This window comes from Anas acuta, chromosome 19, assembly GCF_963932015.1.
Source record: "Anas acuta chromosome 19, bAnaAcu1.1, whole genome shotgun sequence".
Lineage (NCBI taxonomy): Eukaryota > Metazoa > Chordata > Aves > Anseriformes > Anatidae > Anas > Anas acuta.
Genome location: NC_088997.1, coordinates 7,438,898 through 7,463,757, shown reverse-complemented (window position 1 = coordinate 7,463,757; position 24,860 = coordinate 7,438,898). Strand labels below are relative to the sequence as shown.

The following is a 24,860-nucleotide window of genomic DNA, read 5'->3' as shown; positions in this document are numbered from 1 at the left end:
GTCAGTATTCACTCGATGGGGTATGTCATTTTGTGGAGCTTGTACTAGATGCAGCACTAGATGCAGCACTAGATTTGTACATGTTTGTGCCACAGAAGAGCATTTTCCAGACTCACTGCTCAAGCAACTTCCAAATTAAATCTGCAATTGAAACATCAATTTCTCTCTCCTATAACCAGCTCCTTTCTTTGCTGAGAAGTGTGATCACTTGTTTAGGTCCACAAAAGAGCACAAAGCAGAAGCTTACAAATATCTTTCCTTCTATTCTGCCACTGAAAATATGTCCACGACCTCCCATAGCTACAATCTCATCCCATTAGCAGTGCTCCCACATTTACAAAATAAAAACACATTTTGGGGAGAAAAGTGTCATCACGTGAAACAGAGGTAAGAGCTGTGCCTGTACAGGAAACCTAGCTTCTGGCAGGTAAGTCAGAAGGTGGAAAAAGAGGTTATGCATTGCATTACATGGAGTTTCACTAGACCCCAAAACCCAGTCAAGCTGCACACCCCATAGAGAGGACCTAGAGGAGCACGACATTGCTTTAAATGTTACAAGAATACATGCCAAGAAGTGCCAAAGCCCTTTCCACATCTTCAGCAAGACTCATGCATAAAAGGGTCAAATTTTGGTTCTAGTTGTGTCCACCAATATTTTGCAGCAATCTAATTTTTCGTAGACACAATTAACTCACCTACTTTCATTAGAAAAACACTGTTATTACAGGAACATGTGTGGTTCTTCTGAACATAGGTGCAACGGGAGAGATTTATTATGCCATCTCTGGGCATGTCCTTGCCAGGAGCCTTCTTGTTCCAGTTTTCCCACATTACTGATGTGCACTGAGTGCAGGGCTTTGCTAGAACAACAACAACAACAAAAAACCACGGGTGGGGCTGAATGTCACTTCCTTAAGTCATGCAGATGCTAAAGCTTTTTCATTTAACTATTCTGCCTTTTCTGATGAGGGCAGAGTTTGACCTCATGCCCTAAGTTCTCTTTCTAGAAAGAGTATAAGAAATAGAAAAGAAGCAGCTTGTTACTCCATGTCTGTGGGACTGTTGTGCCAACAACACTGATGCAAAAGGAAACCATTTGCATTAGTTGTTAAAACAGCAGAAGCTTGTTTTACTTTGGCTGCAATGTCCTTCTGACTCCCACGCAGGAAGTTTTCATGCAGTATTCCACATAGGCAGAATATGTCCAATTCCTAGAAGTCCAAATACAAGAAACTGTAGCCCGTTTTAGAAGCTATGCTGATCTTGAATTATCAAAGTGAGGGATAGTTTCCTTTTAGTTGTAACCCTGGGCTACAGTTCCTGAGTTCTCTGGTATTTTCCCTAGACTGGGTGGCAAAACCCATCCTTCCAATGTGTCCCTCACCTTTAAAACAAGGATCATGACCAACTGGTGAACGAACAAGCCCTTATTATTATTCCGTGGACAACTTCTAAAAGATATAAAGATACCTCTGAAGGGGGAAATTCTTTACTGCTGGTTTCTAACAATGCCTAGGTAAAATTTGCTATGAGAAATATAGACACTGTTTCTGTTCTTTTGCACCAAAGCAAATGAGAGAAGTGGATTATGAAACTGGACACATGACCAAGATGGTGAGGGCATATGGTGTATTCGCAAGAGCTTAATATTGTTTTATTTACGCTTTCAATGCAAAGGGCTGTGAAATGGAACAGAATTCTATTTACCAAATGCTCTTCCCAGTGCAGTAAGTTAGAGGATTTCTCAATTAGCACATGGAGTTTATGTATAAAAGACAAGAGGTTAAGCAACACTGCAGTGCCCAGTGGACCATCTGGTGAACATTAGGATTGTCAATAAATCACGAAAGCATCAGTTCATCAAGAAAATTCCATTTCAAACCACTGACACACACACACAAAAAGGGATGGGAAAAAACTCACAAAATCGGTATTTTCATCTTTTATAAAAACAGAAGCATTAAATAACTTTAATCTAATTTCAATTGTTTTATTGGTTCTCGTCTGATGACCACATGGCTTCACATACTGAATGCTTAGCCCTTTGTCTTGCACAGAAAAGCATAATGAAATAACTTGGTGCATCATCGCAGGAGCTCAGCTTTCATTTTAGTCTTTCTCCTCACCATGGGTGATAACGTAACAGAGGTTCTTATAGTCAAGATTACCAGAGACATCTGGAGGGAAAGCAGCAAACATCTGGTTGATCTGCCAAGTGAACAGGAGATAAGTGTTACAAACATGGGACTGTGAGACAGCAACATGTACTGCTTTTCATTTTCAACCCAGTTCAGCTCCCTGCTGGCCTGATGCGTTAACCATTATAGAAATTTTTTCCCTAGTTTCATTAAAATTGAAATAGGAAGAAGGACAAAACTGGTTAACAATCCAATTAGAATCCCCAAAATTTCCCTATCAGAAAGAGCTTTCCCTAAAGTCCAGGTAAGCTCTGACTAAATATTGTATTCCAGTCTGCACTCCAGTCTGTTTCTGCCATGAACAAACTCCGCTCAATCTCTTCTTTTGAAAGGAAAGTCCCTCTAAATTCCTCCCAGCCAGCAGAATCCATGTTCAATCTCACACAAACCACAAAGTCAGTACCTCATTTCAGAACTCATTTCGGATTTCAAACAAAATAACTCTCACAGAAATGGAAAACAGATCACAGTCCCCACCCAAATGCATTTGAACTCTAGTAAATTCATTGCCCAGCTCACCATAGGAAAGAACAGCAAGAGATAGGCCACGCTTACACTTGGATGGAAGTCCAAAGAATCTGTTTGACTTTGATTTAGCCATGGAGCTATTCAGAAGAGATGCTTTGAATTGTTCCTAATTGCTAGAGCTGGCATCAGCCTTCTCTCACACTGGATTTGAGCTGATTTCATGCATTTAAAGAGGGGCAAATGCATATAGCTGAGGAGTAGCTGGAGATGCATTCCTATTTTGAGTAAGGTCCTTACCTCTTCTTGACTGAACCGGTCTGCCTGTGTCATAAGCATTTCTTTGATGCTGTCCAAATAAAATGAAATAACCTGATTAAAGGGTGATAATGGCACATGACAATTCAGATGGCAAGATCCCTCCTGAAGTCGCATGAAAGAAAATCTGTGTGACTGCATACATTAAAGCTGTTAATCCTTACACGATATTGTAAGAGATTTTCTGTGGGCACCCATCAGTGTCAATGCCTCGCTCTGCCAACTTATTTTGCTTTTGTGACATTTTATAGAGGTTTAAAATTGTTAAGGTTATTACCCTAATTGTAATACAGCAATTTTGTATGCTTATCTTAACCTAAAATGGTAGGTTTTCTCACTTGCTGTTTAAAGTTTGGATCACTTAGCAAAACCAAAAGAAAGAATATTTTCTGTAAAATCAGAGGATGAAAGGAACAGAGCATGAAATGAGAAAGAGGACTTGAAAGAGAACTCCAACAGCTATTCCAAATCATCATCTGAGGATCCCTTTATTTGCATGTAGTCATTCCCAGAGGAGACTGTGAAACTGTGTGAGACCTGTTGTATTTCATGGTACAACATCTTGATCTGGAGTTACAGAACTGTAACAAGGAGCTTATCCCACACACAATCTGCATCTTATGCAATTACATCAAAGAGAATATTTTTGGGACAGATCCTCAGCTGATTTTACACTCTGTTTTCAAACCCATTGTGGGAAGTCAGTTGAGCGTGTAATTTTTTTTACCTAAGTGTATAGGTGAGTAGAAAAGCCAAGAAGAACAATTACTGCTTCCAGTTCAACCCCTTTACATAAAATGTCTTTACATTTCACCCTGTTACTCACATACTGAGGGCAGTGTATGTACAATCTGTGAAAACATCCACTATTATCAACTCACTGTTATCACACAATCATCCCTTCCACTTGCACTGATAATAAATAGGAGAATTCCTATATTAATTCAAAAGATTTTGCATTCACATTGCAAAGGCACAGTTGGTTTTTGTTGTTGTTATTATGAAAGGTATTTACCAGGGCTTTTTCCAGATCAGTAAAACAGATTATAGATCAGTGATGACAAGTGAACAGCCTGATGTACAAAAACAAAAGCTGAAATAAGTACAGAAATCTGTTTTAGTTTGTAGATTGGAAAAAAAGGCTTTTTTTTTTTTTTTTTTTTTTTTTTTTTTTTAAGAATTGGTGTGGGGGGAGTACAATAGCTCTTCTGAAGACAGCCCTTTCTGTTTTTTAAAGTGAATATTTAAAAATAACTACTTATAATAGAAATCATGCCTGCACAGGAACACTTTCATACAAGTAAAATTCACCTACTGTGGATGCAGATGTTCAGGCAAAATAGTAATGCTTCCCTTCCTGCTCCCATCCAGCATGCATCTTGAGTGAAACAAGTCACACAGATAAAAGTGTAATTTTGATGGCAAAGCTACAACTGTACTTCCTCATATCTCTAACACTCATATTTTTTTCCAGTAAAAAGCTACAACAAAGACATTTGCGTAAGAGGCATATACACTTCTGAATCTCTTTTTCATTGATGTGAAGTACTCACTTGGAAGAACACAAAGGGAAAACTGAAAAGGGAAGTTTATGGGTAATGAATAAGGACCTTACCCACAAGGACAAGCATGGAAATATGCAGGCAAGTTTGGGGAAATACTCTGAGCTCACAGACAGGGCTTAAGCTCTCGTATCTGTTTTCCTTGCACTACTTTCCCATGCTCTTTACTTAACAGAGCCTTTCTTCACCTCTTTCTCTCATATTGCCGTTTCTGTTTTATTAGTCTGGTCATTTGTTATGTGACTGCACTTTTTGAAGGGGAATTCTCAGATGCTCTCTGGTTGGGGGAGTAGAGAGATCATTCTCATCAGCATAAATTGATTATTGGATGTATGTGCACTGGGGCAAACATCATTAGCAAATGTAAATAGGAAGTGTGATACAGGAAGGAGCTCAGTGAATAGAAGGAAGCACTTACAGCAATTTTGTCAGAAGTCACAAATAAGCTTCATCAGAAACAGGACTGAATTAAAAAGAGATCTGGGCGCGATGTGTCCTCTACTCACATGCTTAAAGTATTTAGGGGAAAAGAAAAGATCAAATATCTAATTATAATCTTCTGATGCATATCCCAGTAGGCTCTGGCACACTCACAAGGAAGAAGGACTGAGTTAAGGATCTGTGCACATTTTCCATTATTTATTTTATAGGGAAATGAACACTTGCAATTTCCAAAGCTAGAGATTATGTGTTTTTTTCTTTCTTTCTTCATGTATCTTGTCTTCTTTTTTAAAGACTATTTGTTTCTCAAACAACAACAACAACAACAAAGTCTTCTGGGCAAAAAAGAGTATCATTTGCCTTGATGTGGGTGTCTAAATGTTATCTCTTGTCCTGCCTGACATCAGTTCCTTCTACAGAAACAAATATTTTGTTGTCTCTTTGTATTTTCAAAACATTTTTTAAATTATCTGTAAAATCTCTGGGACACTTTGTTATTCCCCTGGGATTTCCCTTCATACATTGTTTTCTCAGAAAATAAAAAATAAAAATAAAAAAAACACAGGTGAGTTACAATAAGCAGTTCTCTACAGCTATGATGAGAAACATCATTAGCTCAGTCAAACTAATCTCTAAAAGTCCACAATGCATTAAAGCTCTCTGGGTCCATTTTCCTCTGGTATAAATCTGTGAAGTTTTGTTGGCATCAGCATTAGACACAGTTGATGTTGGCCTGACTCACTTTGTCCAATGACTGGCATTTAGGACTGAATCATCTAACCTTTCCAAAAGCTATGCCAGTTTACACCAGCTGAGAATCTGACCTAAAGCATTTTCTCTTTTTGACATCATGCTATAGGAAGAAGTTTATGTGTGGTATAATGATGCAGACAAACAAAGTCTGTCATTGAACTTGGAATTGAGTTATAAACTCCTGGAGCTTCTGGAAAGGTTAGAAGACTCCATCACAGCTACCATCAGATGGACTAAGTGAGTCATTTCCAGACTAGAGGTGAAAACACGCAGAGGGAAGAGACATAAAAATCCCCAGAAGGATGTTAACTCTATGAACATAAAAAGAAGTTCTGATTAAAAGGTCAACATGGCTGGTTTTGGAGAGGAACATTCCAGGATTTTTTAATATGGAGAAATATTATTTATTAACATTAACTGTCATATTGAAAGGGCTGCATGAGCCAACATAAAAATTATTTCAAAACCTTCAAATGCCTAAATTTTGGAAGCATATGAATAGAAGTTAAACCTCAAAGACATTCACGGAATTGATTTAATGGTTTGTTCTGTAATGATCAACATTACCCTCGGGTCTAATAAGTAAACATTATGCTCTGTTGTGGTGATGAACTAAAACAATTGTCTAATGTTAGCAGTGCAGTGGGGGTGGGAACAAGGTTGACCTTTTCCATCAAGGAAAAAAAAAACGTATTTCTCTCTCATCTTTTTTTTGGAGTGTGATACTGCATTCCTAATTTGCCCCAAACTCCAACTGGCTTCCAGCTTCCAAGGAATGTAGAACTGGACACAGGGTGGCAAGCTGGCAGATTTTGTATGCGGTGCATTGTTACAGATAGTGGTGGGAAATAGAACATTTCATGGGTTTTGTATCATCAGAAGGTTGTATTTCATGGTTGTGATTTCACTACCGTGTGATCTGGCCTATTAGGCAACAGGCTAAACTTTATTCTGATAATGTTTGAGTCACTTTTGATGTATTATCCTGAGTGTTCTTCCCAAGCTGCTTGGACAGTGTTAACCCCAAAGAAAGCAGAAAAAAATGTTAACTCTCTATTCCTCCCACTTGCTTGCTACATCCACTTGTTGCATCTCAATTTAATTAATTTGGAAGTTCTTTAGTGAACTTGGCTTTTTTTTTGGGGGGGGGAGGGGGGGGAGCATATTGCTTACCATAATAGGACTGTCATACCCACTGGGAATTAAGTGCCACTGCCACAGAAAAGCAAATTGGTAATGGAAAAATATATTGTACATGACTTTCCTATTTTTAACTACCTTCATGAGACATTAATAATTGCAGATACTGTCCTGGAAAACTCCATCTCAGAGGTTCGGGTAACAGGCTTAGTATTCCTTTACCTTATCACAACATTAGCAGAATTTCTTGGTGCAAATACAGCTTTGTAATTCATGGTTCCCTAATAAGCTTGCTATGTGTACTATCCTTTAGAAAACTTACCTGAACTGGCTGCTACATTAGTAGTACAGACCCCAAATTCACCAAGGAATTTCATTATATGCATAAATCTAGGCACATAAAGCATTTCACTGGAGCCATAGGTCAGACCTCCTCATCCACTGCCTTGATTTGGTATCATTTATCTCATTTACCTGAAGGCCTGCTTACACCATTTGGACAGTATAATGAGGATTTGCATTTGTGCAATTAGCTCTTAAAGTCTTTTTACCCTGCTCTGTTGGTGTAACAAGTTACGAATACAAATTAGGTCCTCCCTCCTTATTTAAAGAATAGCTATATTGATAATAATTGTCATATTATTAATAGCATTATTTGCTTTTGCTCCCACCATATCTAGTAAAAATTTACAGCAAATTGTTGTCTAGATGCAGAAGGCTCAAACAGTAAACATGTAACAAGGAAAATGTTCTTACTAAAACCATGTCCCCGAGTTAATTAAATTGATCACTTTTTTTTTTTTTTTTTTAAGGGAATAGCTTTCCCATTTTATTCAAGCTCTCTGAGAGCTAGGCACCAGACATTCATTTTAATTTTACATATGGAGTTAATCTACAAAGAGTCATGTGTTGATTTATATCCAGATCTTCAAAAAAGGCTATCTAATGGCCTACATGTGATTATATTTCCGTTGCCTCTTGCAATGTCTGAAGACAATAACATCTCTTTTTGGTATACAAATACAATCATACAATGGTCTAGTCTTTTAACTCTGGCTTACAAAGCCTGCCAGTTTCTCTGTCTCTTAAAATCCTATGAAAAATATAGCTTTTAAGGAGTTCATTAAACTTGTACAATTACAACTACTACTACTACTACTATTATTATTATTATTATATGATTATTATTATTATAAAAGAATTTTAGGTAAACTTACTAGTCTGCCTTTATGTGGCCTTTTCCTTCTGGGTCGAAAATCTTAAAAGCATTCAGAATGGTTTCTTCTGGGTCCGTGCCTAAAATTAATGAAATATAATTTAGAAGCCAGGGTGTATTTCTGTAGCTGCCGAATACTTGCTATGTAATTGCAGTCACTGAAAAACAGAGCAAAATGGAGAATTCTGCAGTTGGAGGTTTGAAGACAAAGGTTCCTTAAGTCGGCAACATTTGTCATGTCAGATAAACAATAGAGGTGAATAGTTCAATGCTCAGAAGCTTAAAAATAATAACTCATATCTATTCTATGTCTGCAGGAGAGAAAACTTCCAGGAACTGGTCTCCAATATCAGTACCCAGAGGATTAGTGGCTTTCAGAAATGAAAATATAACAAACTGTTTCCCTCACTGGCTTCCTCTAATCTTGTACTGTACGTTCCTTGTAAAAACACTTTTTGATGTTACTTGTTCTTCACTATATAGAGAAGAGGTTATTTCCCTCACTAAAGGAAATGGAGCTCGTCATAAAAATCCGAATGTCAATGGAACACAGTGGAAACAGGATGATCAATGCAAAATGGTGATTTGCTCTTATATTCTGTAGCACGCTTCCATTTAAGTAGATCTTTATTAAGTAAGTGTTACTTACAGAAACAGGATGGTTTAAAGCACTAGACTGTTGCTCCAAGAGTTTGCTTCTGCTCTTAGATGGGCCACAAACTTTTGGTCTGACTTTAATTTCTCTGCTCCTCCACTCCCAGCAATAAAATTTTAGTAACAGTCTTATTTTTCTTCCATCCTTTATCTGCCCCATCTATTTAGACTGGGGGAAAAAATGGGTCAGGGAATAGCTTTCACAGTGCCTTTGGCTGGGATTTTTGACTATTCTGTAACACTGCAGATTCTGCGTATTCTTAATCACGATCAGTTTCCACCCACAACGAAAGATACCCTATTTACTCTCTTTTTTGACTATTCCTCGGTATTTCAAAACATTATAGTAGCACAATGCAAACCATTATTCATAACTTTAGGAAAACAAATTTACAAGCAGGTATATTGACCCATGAGGTTACTTGGGATGCTGAAGTGTTAAAAGTGTGATTAAAAAAGGTGATTAAACTATTGGAAGAATCCCATTAGTATTTAAGTTTATATTCCAACATTTGACACAGAGAGAACCTGAAAGAACCCAGGCAAGGTTCTCTGCTCTAACAAGTATATACATTCTTGACACCTCCTTAGTTTTCTTTGTAATCATAAGGATTAGTACTAGTATCCTAGGAGATATAATGGTCAATAAACGAAAGACTATATGGCCTCCCTCCTGTTATACTCTGGCCATGTATATTTTTCTGCCAACCTACAAGCAATGTATTCAATCTACAATGAATATATGATCAATACAATGAGGATTGGTATTTAATGACTGTTTTGATAGTCCTTTGAACAGAAACTTCTCCCAGTTCTGAGGAAAGGTCTGCATTTTAAATAGTCACCACTGTGTGGGGGATTTTTTTTTTCTCCTTACTGTGTTTTACATTTTCTACTCTGTCATATCCTTGGACTTTGGCTTTGAAGAGAAGCAATGCAGCAGGCATTCTTTATTGATTAGCTGGTAAATAAAGTGGTTTCTTTGATGTGCGGCATCTCTGTTTTCTGTACAAATTGTATTATTCTGACTCCCTGTAGAAACAGCTCCATGTGGTTGGCATTAACATAAACTGAGTTTTGTTAGCTGTTCATCTGGCATCATAATCTCCATATACAAAGCTAAAGCTCGTCCCAAAAATCCCAGCTTCCCCTTTATGACAGAAATCAATTATAGCACAACAAATTTTACTTAGAAAGCACCTTTCACCAAATTCTCTGAGTGGTACTTAGCTAATAAAGAGTGTTGCAAAATTGCCATATCCACTTCCTCTAGCCTTTTCTCCCTTTCTAATTGCACTACAAAGGCTCTTCATCCCAATTAGTTTTGATTGGGAATGTGCAGTCTTTTGGCTCTGCTTCCTTTGCATGACAAACCCAACCAGAAGGGCATGACAAGCACAGCTGTGATTTTCCCTTCACCAAATGGAAATTAAAAAAAACCTCCTCCTCTGCTAGTAGCCAACTGGAAAGCTGCAGACAACAGGGGTATGCTTTACCATTCACCTTCTTGTGCTGGCACTGGTTTTAGGCCACACAATCGGCAGGGCTGGACTCTTTGCCAGCTTGAGCAATCATAAGAGACAAGAGGAAAGATGGGGATGGAGGAACAGCTCGTTTCCATGCTCTGTGCAACCATAAGCAACACAAATAGACAGGAATGTTCAGCAGGGCACCCCATCAGAAACCCACAGAAACACCCCATCAGAAACAGAAGAGCATGGAGAAGGGCGTTACGTACTTTGCCAGATGATATTCAGAATGTAAAGGTGCAGGTACCACTATGATCAAGACAGATCAATGGGTAAAAAAATCTGCTCCTCAGTGTCAATCTAGAACCTTACCTTCACCTCTTATACTTCCCACACATGCTGTATTCCTTATCAATAGTGAGTTTCTTTGAGGACTAGTTACATCAGTTCTTCCTATTAGACCTCTCTATTTTCTATTCTAAGGGTAGAAAGCCTTTCTTTGAAATTGTGGTTAGTAGTATAAAGCCAGAGGCTGGCCACAATAAAATAAATGCTTTTTTTAAGAAGAGGTGATCAGATTTTTCCTTTTTTCTAATTTTTTTTTTTTGTGTTGTCTTCATAATTTTTTACCCCAAGAAAAAGTAAAGAGGGAAAAGAGAATAACATAATATTAGTTGTTTTAACAGACTTCTGGAATGTGCTTGGCTAAGGCCAACTACCTTGCTCTGAAGGTCAAGGCTTTCACCTATCTCTAATTCATACAGAAGGATGACTAGAGGGTTCTCTTGGCTTCACACTCCCTATTTTGCAGTTTCCAGCCATATAAATGATATAACTAAATTACTAGCTTCCACACAGAATTTAGTACCTACGATTTCTGAACTCCCTACAGTCATTTATACATATTCCATGGCAATGGGCCAAATTCCTCTGTGTTATCATTCTAAATCCACTGAGATTAAATTAGTCCAATTTATCCATTCATTAGGAGTTATTCAACAAAATCTTCATTCAACTTAAGCCAATAGCTTAATTACCATTGACCTCAAATGAAACCAACCCTGGGATACTGGGTTACTCCTGTAACAGAAAATGAGGGAAGACCATGCTGCTTCTTCATGGCCGTTAACTGCAAGGATAGTGCAGAGGTCATGTTCACATAATGAGTCAAAGGAGTTCATAAAGTTTTTCACAGAAATACTGAAGATAGTTTTAAACCAGTTAACACTGGGAATAATACCAGCATAGCATGAGCGACAGACTTCAGCCTAGAACCCGCAGATGGTGAATAACTCTTCTGCACTGAGCTCCAGGCTGCCATGATTTCATTACTTTCTAGACCTCAATTTGCCACTTTCATGTTAGCTTATGCAAGCTGAAATCACACCTTTGAATTGTCCTCTGGACTGTCTCTCAGCCTTTTCATACTTCATCTCTGTCTGCAAAAAAGGAGATCACTCCTTGCCTTTAAGCATTGTTCTGTGGATACATTATTATAATTTGCAAGGTGCTGAGATATTTCAGTGCTGAGGATCTTTGACAGATACCTCTCCAATCCCCCAAAGGTACTTACCTTTCAGCTTTTCCCCAAACATAGTAAGAAAGACAGTGAAGTTAATAGGACCTGGCGCCTCCTTTACCATGTCTTCTAGCTCTTCATTCTTGACATTCAGACGACCTGCAGCAGAGATCATTTTTCATAATAAATCACAAATTGTGTTTCAAAAAATTATTCCCATTCATCTCCTCCCACTGGGGAGCTCAGGGCTCTGTGCAACTTTGCTAATAACATGGTAGAACACAACTCCAGAGTACTCCAATGTATTCTGACTTGGAATACAGAGTTGGCTCTAAGATCAAAGGGTGACTGAAGGAGTAAGAGGGATAAATGATACAGACCTGGCCAGCAGCAGACCAAAGAAGGGGCCACTTCCAAATAAATTGTTTTGCTGTTTGTTTTTGTTTTTATTACCTCAGGTGAAATACAGACCCCATTGTTATTAATATAGCAGAGTTCCAAGTGACTGAAGTGGATCCAAGGTCTCAGACTTTGCCCTCCTGTATATTGAGATGCCTTTGTGCGTAGAGGGCAGATGGATGAGCTGGGTAGTCTTATCCCCTCCCCATCCTTGTGCTGGACTACTGATGAGAATTTAGAACCTGGCATCTCTACTCAAATTGAGTGGTAATTTGCTGTGACTGTACTTTATAGGCATTGAAGGGCTTCACTGAACATGAAGGATAGCAGAACTTGGCCTTAAGAAATAAATATTTCAGGGTAACAGTAGCTACAGGCCAAAGTTGGCAAACTCCTTTGTCACAATAAAGAGTTCAGGAGCTTCTGCTCTTTGCACTGACTCCGCTGCAGTCTGATTCCACCCCAGGGAGCACTAGAGATTCTTATCAAACTCTTTTTAATAAGATCCAGATGGCAAAAGCCCAAATGCCTACATCACTGTTCAAACCTCAAATGTTGCAACATGGATAGAGCTTCAGGTTTGGGCTCCAGAGCATTTTGATTTTTCTTTTTCTTGGGACGATTTTTTTTCAATCTGCTTGATGTTGTCACGATTATAAGGCACATGAAATGGACAATACCTAATCTCATGACATGCGCATTCCACCCCACATCAATGCACAACAGCACAGAACCTCACATGAAGTCTTCCTACTTTTGTGTGGGCAGAGGGGCAGCTAGTCCATGACAAGAACGTTAATTGGTAGATATCGCATGGCTCCTGGATAATAAAGGTGCAGCTTGTGAAGCGTGGATTCAGAGGCTAATCAGAAATGCCTGGCATGGACCCCTACTTGGGTGGGCTTTTTATGAAATAGTTGCAGGGGAGGGATCAGTGCCTTTGGACAGCTGCCAGCTGCATAGCTCTGTAGCACCCGCCAGTGGGTCCCAGAGAGACCTTCATTCAGCATCTGAACAAGGCTGCTCAGGAGACTTCCCAGCTGGACCTGTGTAGTCAAGATAGCAAGTACCATAAAGGAGGAGGATCAAACTGAACAGGTTTCCTTTTGCCTTCTATGTATCTCATTACTTCCCTCACTGTAATTCTAACACAATTTTTCGTTATGTGCTTGAAATGTAAACTGCATTTCTTTGAGGTATTTCATTATCACTACCAGCTTACCTAGGGCAGCAAATGTGTCTCTCAAGTCTGCTTTGTCAATAAAGCCGTCCCTGTTCTGATCCATGATGGTAAAAGCCTGTTGAAAGAAAAGGGCCAACGTATTGCCATTGTCACATTGCACTGGAGAGTGCTACAATCACACATACCAATACAGAGGGGTGTTATATTCATGCTGTAAAGAATATTTTACTTCCTTTGATTCTTCCATAACATGCCACATCATTGCACTTTCCTCACTTTCAACACTGTATTTTGTATTTTATACTGTATTTTGGCAAGTGACTTAATTAAACCCACCCAAACTTCTTACTAAATTAATGCTTGGTGCAGCATGTAGCTGGGCTGAAGCCAGTGCTGGCAGCTCTGCTCCAGCCATTCAGGCCTTAACCCATAAAAGCTTGAATTAGGGAGGTTTTAGTCCTTTCCCATATCTCATTCCTTTGTGCAGCCATCATATTTTGTAAAACATTTAATTACTGTAGGTATCTCTCTGCTATTGAGCAAAATTCAATTTCTTCTGGTCCTTAGAATGATCCTTCATACAGAGATAGCTCAATTTTCCGAAGCACAGAGAAATGTATGTTTCCTAGTATTATTTATTCGAAGTTTGTTTCCCTTTTCAATAAATGGTATCCTTCAGATTGACCTTCATGTGTTGACCTTAAGTACTTCTTGTTAGGCAAAATTTAACTTCTTACAGGAAAAAATCATGAACATTTGTTATCCAGCCAGCTAACTGCCTAACTGCCTGTCTATTTACCTATTTTCATGCCTGTCTATTTGCTGCTATCACACTTTGAATGTTTCATTGATTTTGAAAGATTTTAATGACCTAAAATTCCCCTGCATGTACTCTGGGGAGTATTAGTAGGACCAGGCACATCTCTGAAGCTGGTTATCTGTCAGACATGCACATCAATAGGAGACTGTATCTTTACAATGATCAGGAATTGTTTTTATTTCAGGATTATTACGAAAAACAACATTCTCCTTAAAATACAGCTAGTCCACTGCAGTTACAGTAATTTTCAGAGTTTTAAAATCCACTGCTCTACAGGCTGCACTTCTTTCCATGATCACATTATATCAACATATCTTCATTCAGTTTTACCTCCAGTTTCTTACAAAGCCCCACTGCTCACATTCCAGTTTGCCCATGTGATTACTTGCAGCATGCATGTTCATAACCCTTCATTTACCTGCCAAGCCATCACCTAATAAAAAATTAAGCCCAGCTCTTTATAGTTGCTTTCCTTCCTTTTTGGGGGGAGGCTTGCTTTAAACAATGATTAAGCATCCCCACAATTTGGAAGCAAAACAGAATGAAATATGAAGAGCAAAGCAGAGCCCAACAAGCTCACAGAAGAGAGGAAGAGTTTTAGCTGTGTATCTTAATGAAGGAACTTAAAATAACATAATAATGGCAATGCTGATACATTTTCTAGTGAGTTGATTGAAATCTCTAAGTAAAACTGTTCTGATAAAAAACAATTTTTTAGCCAAAATTTATTCCAAGTAGGCAGTCTTTAGACACAACATGGTCTTGGTTTTTATTGGACCACTTCACTGCCTTGTGACTTTGCCATTTTCTGCCTCCATTCTCCCAGAAATGTTATAAGTATTAGCTTATTTAGAGTAGATAAATCCAGCATTCTGACCAATTCTTTTTAATGGTAGGTCTTCAAACAGTAGTCCTTAAAGAGAATAAAACTGGATGTTCACAGGATGCTGATAAGAGGTGGGAGAAGAGTGCTAATGAACATGTTCCCATTAACTTGGGAAAATGTTAGCAGTTTCAATTAATTTACCTGGGCCACATCTATAATACCGTGTATAGGTTTTTAGTCTCATTCACCATTGAGCTTTACCTATGGGAATCCTCATGAAAAGTAAATTTGAAATTCACATGCACAAAATGAAAGAGTGTATCACATTGGAAATTGCTTTGCAGATGTGAATTAGCAAAAATGAGGGAAAAAAAGAGTAATTAAAAGAACAAATCAGTGGAAAATGTGATGGCCTTGCAGACGTTCTAAAATGCCCACTCAAGAATAGAGCCTAAACTCATCAAGCAAATTATCTCTCTTCAATTATGCATCAGCTTTTATGCCCATTAGATTGGCCTCATCACAGGTAACTGATCAAAGAATCCATAATGCATGGTAATACCAAATTTTGGGGGAGCCAGAAGATGTTTAATTAGTTAACCTCAACATGTTGTTTTGGTTTATGGGCATTTATGGAGAAAGTTGGCTGAGGGCTTCTTGGTATTTTTGTTTCTAGTTTGTGGGCAGTATTAGATGGGCACAGAAGAATATTTCTATTACTATTGTAGAACAATCCACTAATTAATGCCCTGGTTCAGTACAACATCTTCATTCAGGATTACACTTAAGCACACAAGACAATTCTTATTTAAAATAGCACTTAAATTTAACTTTAAAAATGTGCTCAAATGTTTTCCTGAATTAGGGCTAAAGTGGATTAGATAATAATTTTCTTTTCTTCCTTTTTTTTTTTTTTTTTTATTTTTTTTAGTGCTCAGGAGTTTCTAAAATAAACCTAGAACTTGAAAAAGGGAGGGACAGAATGAAGGAAAGAAAGACTGAAAAAAAGAATGAAGGAAAGAACAAACACACAAGGAAAATGATATACTAGCCAAAACCACAGAGATGATTCAGAAAACAACTGTGTGTTCTATTAAAGCAGATGGAGAACTGAATAAGGATTACAAACAGAACCTATGTTATTCATTAGCAATGACAGGAGACTATAGAGAACAGCATAACAGTGACCAACCTCTTTGAACTCCTGGATCTGGGTTTGTTCAAACATAGAGAATACATTGGAACCACCTTCTATCTTCTTCTTTGCCTTTTTTGGAGCCTGTGAGACAAATAAAATCAAATATACATTACCTTGTCTGTTAAGCACCCATGAAAACAAATTCAATTTTTAACAGAAGGTAAAATACATGCAGGTAAGTAATACAAGAAGATTGTGTTTTGTGTTTTTGCTTTGTTTTGTTTTGATTTTTTTTGTTTTGTTTTGGTTTTGTTTTAATTGACAACATATATATATACATACAAAAATGGGATAAAATATGCTGCTTTAGTTACAGCTGAATCTCTCACTGAGGGTTTTTGCCATTTCCGTGCTCTTGCCTGGAACCTGACAGCTCGTATAAGCAAGGACAGCTTGTCACTGTGCTGCTGTAAAAGAGGTGAGGGATCCAAAGTGTGACTCTGAATAACACAGCTGGGCCACTGCTTGTTCCTTGGGTAGGGCCATCTGTACCAGCCCATTTGACACAGGACACTGCTCCCTCTTCTGCACTGGTTTTGCAGAGCTCCATACTATGGGAGGAGTGATGTAAGCTTGTAGCCTCCCGTGGAGATTTCAGATCAGTTCCCAACCTGCTGTTCTGAAGGAATACAAGCAGTTCAAGTAAGTCCCCGTATGAACTCGTTCCCATGTGGGGACGGGCAGCCAGACTCAAAATTAAGCCCTGCATGAAGGCTCACCTCAGGGACTATAAAGGGAAATGATATCGATTCCAACTGACAGAAAAGTTTAGGAGTCTGCTCTGTCTGGACCAACACTGAACAAATTCTTCCTATGTAGGAACGCCTTCTGCACTTGGAGAAGTGATCATTCCTGATCATTGTCTACACTTGCACCAACCTACAATACTGCACTACATTGCCTTACTAGCCCATACAATTACACTACTCTAGATAGTTATCATCAATAAAAGGTAGGGCTTGCTTTTATCGCTGTTCTATAGACAGGAGACCGAGACACAGAAAGACTGGGGAGCCCTACAACGTTATCAAAGAATCTAATGCTCACTAAAAATCAGTCAGAACTAGACATCATTATGTATCTTTGAAAAAGGGCCCAACCAGCTTGCCTAAGACAATACAGTTTTTGTTTTGCAGCGAAGAATAAAACCTGTGATTCCTACGGATTACAGAAATGTTTTAACCACAGCATTATCCTTACTTGGGGCAAGATAATGAACTACCCTGCCTTTTGAATTCCCTTCCAGATGGATTATTCTTTTCTTTATCATTCCTACTTTTAAACTTCATCATCATAGTCCCACCTGGTTCTCTTGTCATGGAAAATTAGTCTTACTTAGTTTGGGCTATTCTGCATGAAACAGAAGGGAACTTCTACTGTCTCCTTTCATCAAAATAAAAAAGCCTCTGAAAGTTCAAATTCAATACTGATTTCAAATATCCTGAGGAGCACAGCAGCTCAAGGAAATATTCCCACTTGACTCTGTTTGAAGTATACATTGTCTGATCAATTTAATTTGCCAGGCAGATTTCCTCACTCAGCCATCCTGCTTTAGATCCCAGGTTGAAAATTAGGGCTGTGGTAGACATTCACCCACAAGTCCATACTCCAGACCTGTCAATCTCTAATCAGCTAATGCAAAGCAGTAAAATCTGGAAATAGGAATGGAAATGGGAAAAAAAAAGAAAAAAAAAAAGCGTTTGTAGTGAGGATAAAAATAAGGATAGAATGCCACCACAGACATGGGAAGGAAAAAAAAAAAGTGTATAAGTGGAATATTTAATGAACGTAGAAATATTGATTTTGGAATAAACAGATTCCCTCCTCCTCCCACACATGAAATAAGTGTTATTCTGAGCAGCAATGGGCAATCGTCCACATAACGTGAGGTGCCTAGTGGAGGTTTTCAGCACTTCCAGATTGACTGGAAATATTAAGGACAATCCTAAGTATTTACAATGTATTTGTTCCCCGAGGTAAAAAGAAAGCAGATGTTACCCAGTGAAATGTATTGCAAGCTGTCTGGGGGAACTGACCACATGGCACAAGGCTGGCCCCAGCCTTTACAGATGGGGTGGTAAAACCGCTTCTCCTGTGGTCATGTAGCTGGTCTTTATGAAGACAAAACACGCTGCACCATTCTCATGTTCTGCTCTGCTGTGACCAAATACAGCATCCAGCACGACAACCTCCCCGTGACAGCAAGCAACCTGCATCTTTTTAAACTAGCACCGTGATGAAGGACAGTGGACTGCAGCTCCGGGTTTTGTTAACTTGAAAGGCCAAACGCTGGTAATACCTCCATTATTCCTCAGCTTAGTGGGTTCTCTCTGCTGTAAGGCTTTAAGCAAGCATTGTGGCTGTAAGAAAGGCTCAGACAAACCCAAAAGCTGTGGCTCATTATCTATTAGAAACAGACTGTCAAAAACAAAAAAACACCCCAAAACTTTTCTAAATGAGTGAAGTCCTATTCAAGGCAAAAGAGATTGAAGATTATTTATCCAGAGGACAATCACCATACCCAGCAAAATTCATCCCAGCACAATATTTGTTCGTTGCTTCTCTCTGGTTAGTCATCTCCAGGGATGATAAAGGAGACCAGTGCCCATGTGGCTTGATCTATCTTTAGTTTTTCTGTTGAAGCTCTGGGCGTGGATCCTATTTATGATCTACTCACTTGTGGAATGGGGCTGAGACCACCAGTACATTTCAGAGGGGCCAACAAACAGCTGTCAAATGGGAATGGCTTTCCATCACTGGTTTTGAGCTAAGTATTTTGGTATCTTGGTTTATCAGTCTTCTATCTTTTTGCATATGCAGTGTCGGGAAAGTAATTTATCTGCTTTAAAACCTTGGGAGTTCATAATCACAGAAAGAAACTGCAACTTGGTTTTGAATGACTGGTGAAGGTGGCATGAAGAGGAAGGTTGAGAGAGAAGGAGATGGTACAGGCACAGAGAAGAGTACATTGCCACTGATGCTCTGGTGGATCAAACTACGAACGGCTCTAGGAGCATGGAAGTAGGACTGTGCTGCTGCCTGACAACTCCAGACACTCCAGAAAATTGTAATGAACAGAACCAGGATTCTGAGCCTGGAGTATCTCTTAAATAATTATAGGGCAAAAAGGGCAACACAGAACTGAGCAAACATGGTTTCTAAACTGTCAAGGATTTAGCAGGTGACCTACAGAGGAGCAAGTGGGTGACTGATGCATGATTGCTGTCTGCCTTGATTTCCCCATTTGTAAAATGCAAAGTGTACTGAGCGGCACTTTGTGATGATAGCTGCTCTATCTTTGCAACATGTGCTTTGAGACTGACATACAAAATGTGCCAGATGAGAAACTGAAGAGCTGAGGGTCCCCTGGGCTCAGATTCCAAGGCCTCAATAGCACAGCAGTGGGAAGAATGTTGCAACAACTGAACAAGCCTATTAATATTCCTGCCTGAGTGTATTAATCATTCCATTGTGAAGAAAACAACACTTCACTTCAGAAGAGAAACCGCAGGCTTGTCGCATATCACTCATTTGTCTTACTAATGTTAGCACTCTCTCAATTAGCCTGGATTTTAAAGGGTCTTTTTTTTTTTATTGTTTAGGTTTTTTTTAGAAGCCTTAAATGAAATATGGAGCCGTACCAAAATTTGGTCCCAAGAAAACTCTGTTTAACCAGGCACTGGCTCTGAGTTGAGTTTCCTTCAGTGAGGTTCTTTACACTTCTCCTGTCTGGAGTGCCAGGGAGCTGGGCAGAACAAGGACAGTGCAGTGACATGGGCACGCAGAAAAAAGGAGCACACACTGCCTTTGCCTCTGTGGATAGAAGAGCAGGGATTCATTTTCTATATGTAGCTGGGAGGCAAGGGTTATGTTCAAGTGCATCAGAGTGAAGAAATCTCTTGATTTCAGGGTAACCTAAAAAGAGAAGCTGGCAGAGAATCACTTTATGTCTCTACATGGAAAGGAGGAAAGAGCTGAAAACACCTGGTTCTTACCTCAGAACATGAGGCCTTGTTTACCCCGATACATTCACAAAAGGCTGGAGCTGCAGTAAGTTCACAACACCAGAGATACAAGGGAAGAGACACTGAATTACTGCAGAATTTTACCATCGCAGCCCCTTGTGACCTCTGAGGAGATCAGCTCCTTGTTTCGACCACCATGCCCTCAAAAACTCAGAAAATACTCTAAATAACTAAAGATGATATGGTTCATAGCCCAGACAGACAAAGTTAAAAAAACAAAAACAAAAAAAAACAGGCAGAAACATTTCCCTGCTCAGCAACTTACTGTGTTATTGTCTTCTTCTCTCTCCCCCCCCATGTTTTGTTTTGTTTTGTTTTGTTTTCCCAAAGAAGACACCAACCCTTTCCACTGGTGGATAAGCAGGACTTTTGAGAGGGAGTTCTTCAGAGAAAACCGGCAGCTCTATATTAAGAGCCTGATTCTGTTGTCTTGTACCTTTATGGGCTCATTCAGCCCAGGGCAAACTAGACTTAAAATATTAACAGCTTTAAATTGCATTGTTTCTCATTTTATACTTCCTTCCTTGGCAACTACGTCCGTGACTACAGAAAAGACAGACTCATCCATCATCTCGCTCAGATTGCGTCCCCCACTGTGATCCACAGTATGATGTTAACTCCGAGTTACTATTACTTTTTCATCCATCATGCTCTCTCCTTAGTTTTCATCTGCTCTGGAATCTCAGTACTGACATTTCCTGTCTTTGAATTTTGGTTATCATTGAATCCAGCTTCCCAATCAAAAGTTACATCTTAAACCCATCCAAGGGATTTTTGCAGCGCTGGACAGGATTGTTGTCATTGTTGTCACACCAGTTTGCTCTGCTGCAATAATTCACATTGCATCTGCACCAAATCCCCAGCCATGGCAAAGCCACTTTTTTATTATTATTATTACTTTTTTTTTGTATGGTTTAGGTCCTTTTCATGGCAGGTGAGCAGCATATGGGCAGCCCAAGTGCATGCCTTTCAGGGAACAGTCTAGAGGAATAAGCAACATAAACTGCTCTAAGGGCACAATTTGCATTTCAAACAGGCAACAGCCTCAGATCATTCAAATAAAAACCCACGTTATCAGAACTGAGAAACACAAGATCTTTTTATTGCCTACTCCGCACTGGCAGCCAGAGCCCTCCCTTCTCATCCTCACTCCATTGTGTATGTAGTCCCGGCCTCCCACACACCCACACAGACACACACACCTTTGATCCCTGCTAGATACAAAAATCTGTTGGACTGCATCCTCCCGGCTTCACGCTCCTGCACACTGGAGCATTCTCCTTTGCCCCACATAAAACCCCTTTCCAATCTCCTTTTTCCCCTTGCATATATACACAGCGAGGACGTGGCGTGTCCCAGAGCTTCTCTGTGAGCAGCAGATAACCTCTCCAGCCGCAGACTGCTCAACCTCTGCGACCCAGAGTTCACCAACCGCTTTCCCCACCCTACCAATTTTTCTTTGGCATACACATATCCTCCTCCTGCGTGTAAACAGATAGCAGTCCCTCCCCACCACGGTCCCCTGCACACAGACGTGCACGCACGGGAGCCTGCATGTGCAGATGCGTGCGCACACACTTCAGCAGCTAAACAACAGGCCACATTTCCAGCTAGTGAAATCAGCATTGCTTCGCTGAGGTCAGTGCTTGTTTCGGTACAGGTGGTACGTTCCAGACAGCAGAGCAGGCTGCAAAACACATTTGATCAGAACGCAATCTATTTTTGGGTACTCGGTTCCCTTCGGCATACAGAATTTGCTGCAAGGTGTTGCTTGAACTGAATAAACACCAGAATGTTTCAGGAATATGAAAAACCCTTCCCTCTCCCTCCTTCTGCCTCTCCTCTTCCCTCCTTTCCCTTCATCAGCGCAGTGCATGTGGAGACATTACAGGCTTGACTTCACTGAAATTCCCTGGAATTAGCAGAGAGCAATAGACAGTTCTCAGAACTCCATTCCATAACACTTGTGTGGTCTGCTCTTGTTAGAAATTATCTCCCTGAACCCTGCCTCTCTCATTCTCATCAGCCCTGTATGTCAGAGCCTAGTAGCACTGGCTGACTTGTAATTATTTTTTACTATGCTGCTTTGTCTGCACTAATCCTTTGAAAGTAGCTTTACTGCACATCTGAAATATTATGATGCTATAAAACCTCTGTAATATTTATAAATCCCTTAAGACATCATAAAGAGAGAAAAAAACCTCCCCACAGAGTTCATCTAGCATAATTACATATACATTTCCCTCTGATTAATAAAAAATGATCACTTCCTTATGTAAAGATATTCTTCAGCTTTCTTTCATTAAGGCTATTTTTTTCTTTCCATGTTAAATCTGTTTCATGTGTCCCTGTGTAGTAAGGTACCTCAGAAGATATTTTCCCAAAACAAAAGGCACAATGAAAGGAACCATCACAGAGAATCATCAGTTGAACTGGGAGTGAGGAAACAGCATAGTCTTTCACTGCATTTTGACATCTTCCAACTCGAGCAATTTCACCACAGAATGTCCTGAAATACCCTAAAACATCAAGCAGCACGGTGTGTCGTTTCACTGAACAGGAGGGAAGAGAACTGGTAAACAGTCGAAAAGGAAAGGGAGAAAAAGAAGGGAAAAAAGACCCAGCACTTGCCCACCCTCACCACAAAGCAGCTGGCATAGACTTTACCAAAGCTGATTAAAAGGAAACCTATAAATCCACAACTGAAGAAGAAGAAACTGTCTACTTCTAAAACGGTGGTAAAGAACATGATGAGTGACTGGCATGGGGAGCGTGCAACCATTTACACTGGGATTGCACAAACTGCACTTGGATCCTAGTTTTGTGTGTGTATTTTAGAAATGACTTTGAACATGGTGTTATCCTGCTCAGAACAGCACTTGGATCACATTTGTCACCTGTTTAAATAGGATCAGGTTTGAACTAAGCTTTGAGAAAGCTTTTCATATACAGCTCCTTCTCCAGTGTTCTCCAAAATCAAATACTCTATGGCCTGAAGGAGCCACTGAGCAGCACTACTCTAAGACAACCTGAAAAGGATCTGCAAAAAGAAGAAAAATAAGAGAAAATCACTTTTTTTTTTTTTTTTTTAATATTGTAGTCATTCGTCTGAATTTGCAAAAGACAAAGATTGAGCCCAGTCTACCTGCTGTCCCTTAGGCAGGAATTTTTTGCTCCTCAGAATCACATCAAATGCACCTTTGGTGCAGAGGTGACTGCTTGAGTCCGAGATAAAAGCCATCAGTGAGCTAAGTAAAGATAAGACAAAGAAATCTCCGCAGTACTTCCTATTTCTCCCCTGTCTCAAGAGCAATACAATTAAAATTATAGAGATATCCCTCTCTCTTACTCCCCATCACGCCGTAGCAAACCTTAGCACTAATTAACACCAGCCATGCCAATCACTGCTTGCCCTAGTGAATTAGTCTTGGAAAGAGATGCACAAACTCTACCCTTTAGCAAGTGCCTCTGTGTTCCCTACCTTACTCGTTTGTTAAACATTTGCAGAAAAGTCTTTGGAAGTTCACAGATCACTATTGGATGTACCTTCATTGTGGATGTGGTACTAAGAGTGAGATTTCACGGAGTCCAGTGTGATCATTACTGCTGTGTTAGAATTGCTACGGCCAGAAAGAAATACAGACTGCTAAAATGACAGACATGGAAAGAATAAAACCTACCATGTTGCTGCTGCTCCTTCCGTTCCTTCTCTGCCAACTAGTCAGCCAGCAAACACAATGCCAATTGTCTCTTTATATAGTGTCACCAAGGAACAAAAATATGCCTGCTCCAAGTTTAGACAATAGATGTAAGATTGGAAAAGTGCAGTAATTGGATCCCAATACCATTCCAAGCATCTGTTCCATGCACGGCTTTAGCTTTCACAGAAATAATGCAGCAGATAAGTAGAGTAGGCAGTTGGGATACACTTGTACAGCGCTTACAATAAGCTACAGCTGAAGGGACTTTCCCATGTACTTCTAAGTAATGAGCACAGGGCAAGCACTGAAAAGATCTTAAGTGGACATGGCATCCTGAAAAAGGAGAAAGAAAAATGCACTCCTTGAGAAAATGCAGAAGAAACTAGCAGTAAACCCCAGGCAGTAAGATGCCCCGTTCCTCCAGAGCATGCTGCCTGCATTCAGAGCTCAAGAAAAAATGACTGAGGTTCTGTATAGGTGCAGCTGGAACTGGGAGGCATGCTGGAAAGCACGGCTCTGCAGGTGCCAAGAAAGAGAGGCAGATCAAGCCTTTTTTCCCTGGATTTCTCATGCAGTCCAAAAGTTCAGAGTCTAGATCTTAAGCTACTACTGCAAACTGATGGACAGTTGTGGACTTCAAAGCATGAAAAGAAGTTATGTAGCAATGCATATGGAGTTGTGAGCAGGAGAAAACAGAAGGCAGCAGAGGAAACACAAGAGCTGTGTCTCCCAGGGAATGCTCATGGCCATTAATGCACACGCATTCCATCTGATTCTTTAATCCTGTTTGATTTATATTTGATTTCTGGATAACAATGGGCCAGAACACTAACCGGTACAAACTGGTATAATCCCTCAGAAGTGAAATCATATTTCCTAAGGTTTCATATGTGTCTGTGAGAGTATCTAAACAGGACAACTGGTCCATTAGAAACAGCAGCAACACCAGGTATTTCAGGATCTGAAATACACG

General features: G+C 39.6%; 1 protein-coding gene across 1 annotated transcript; it reads right to left on the bottom strand.

The window, feature by feature from the left end:
- Positions 1–1,965: 1,965 nt before the first annotated feature.
- Positions 1,966–24,013, bottom strand: MYL10 (myosin light chain 10). The gene is made up of 7 exons (XM_068655912.1): positions 23,867–24,013; positions 16,156–16,242; positions 13,357–13,432; positions 11,790–11,894; positions 8,095–8,173; positions 2,964–3,012; positions 1,966–2,208 (listed from the first exon to the last, which is right to left on the bottom strand). The coding sequence occupies exons 1-7, from the start codon at positions 23,867–23,869 to the stop codon at positions 2,110–2,112; spliced, it is 498 nt and encodes a 165-aa protein (XP_068512013.1). The 5' UTR covers positions 23,870–24,013; the 3' UTR covers positions 1,966–2,109.
- Between the last annotated feature and the right edge of the window lie 847 nt (positions 24,014–24,860).

Coding starts and splice junctions, on each gene's coding strand:
- MYL10 (XM_068655912.1), bottom strand. Junction 11,895..13,356: donor AGACACATTTGCTGCCCTAG/GTAAGCTGGTAG, acceptor TCTCTGCTGCAG/GTCGTCTGAATGTCAAGAAT. Junction 3,013..8,094: donor GGCCACATAAAGGCAGACTA/GTAAGTTTACCT, acceptor TTATTTGGACAG/CATCAAAGAAATGCTTATGA.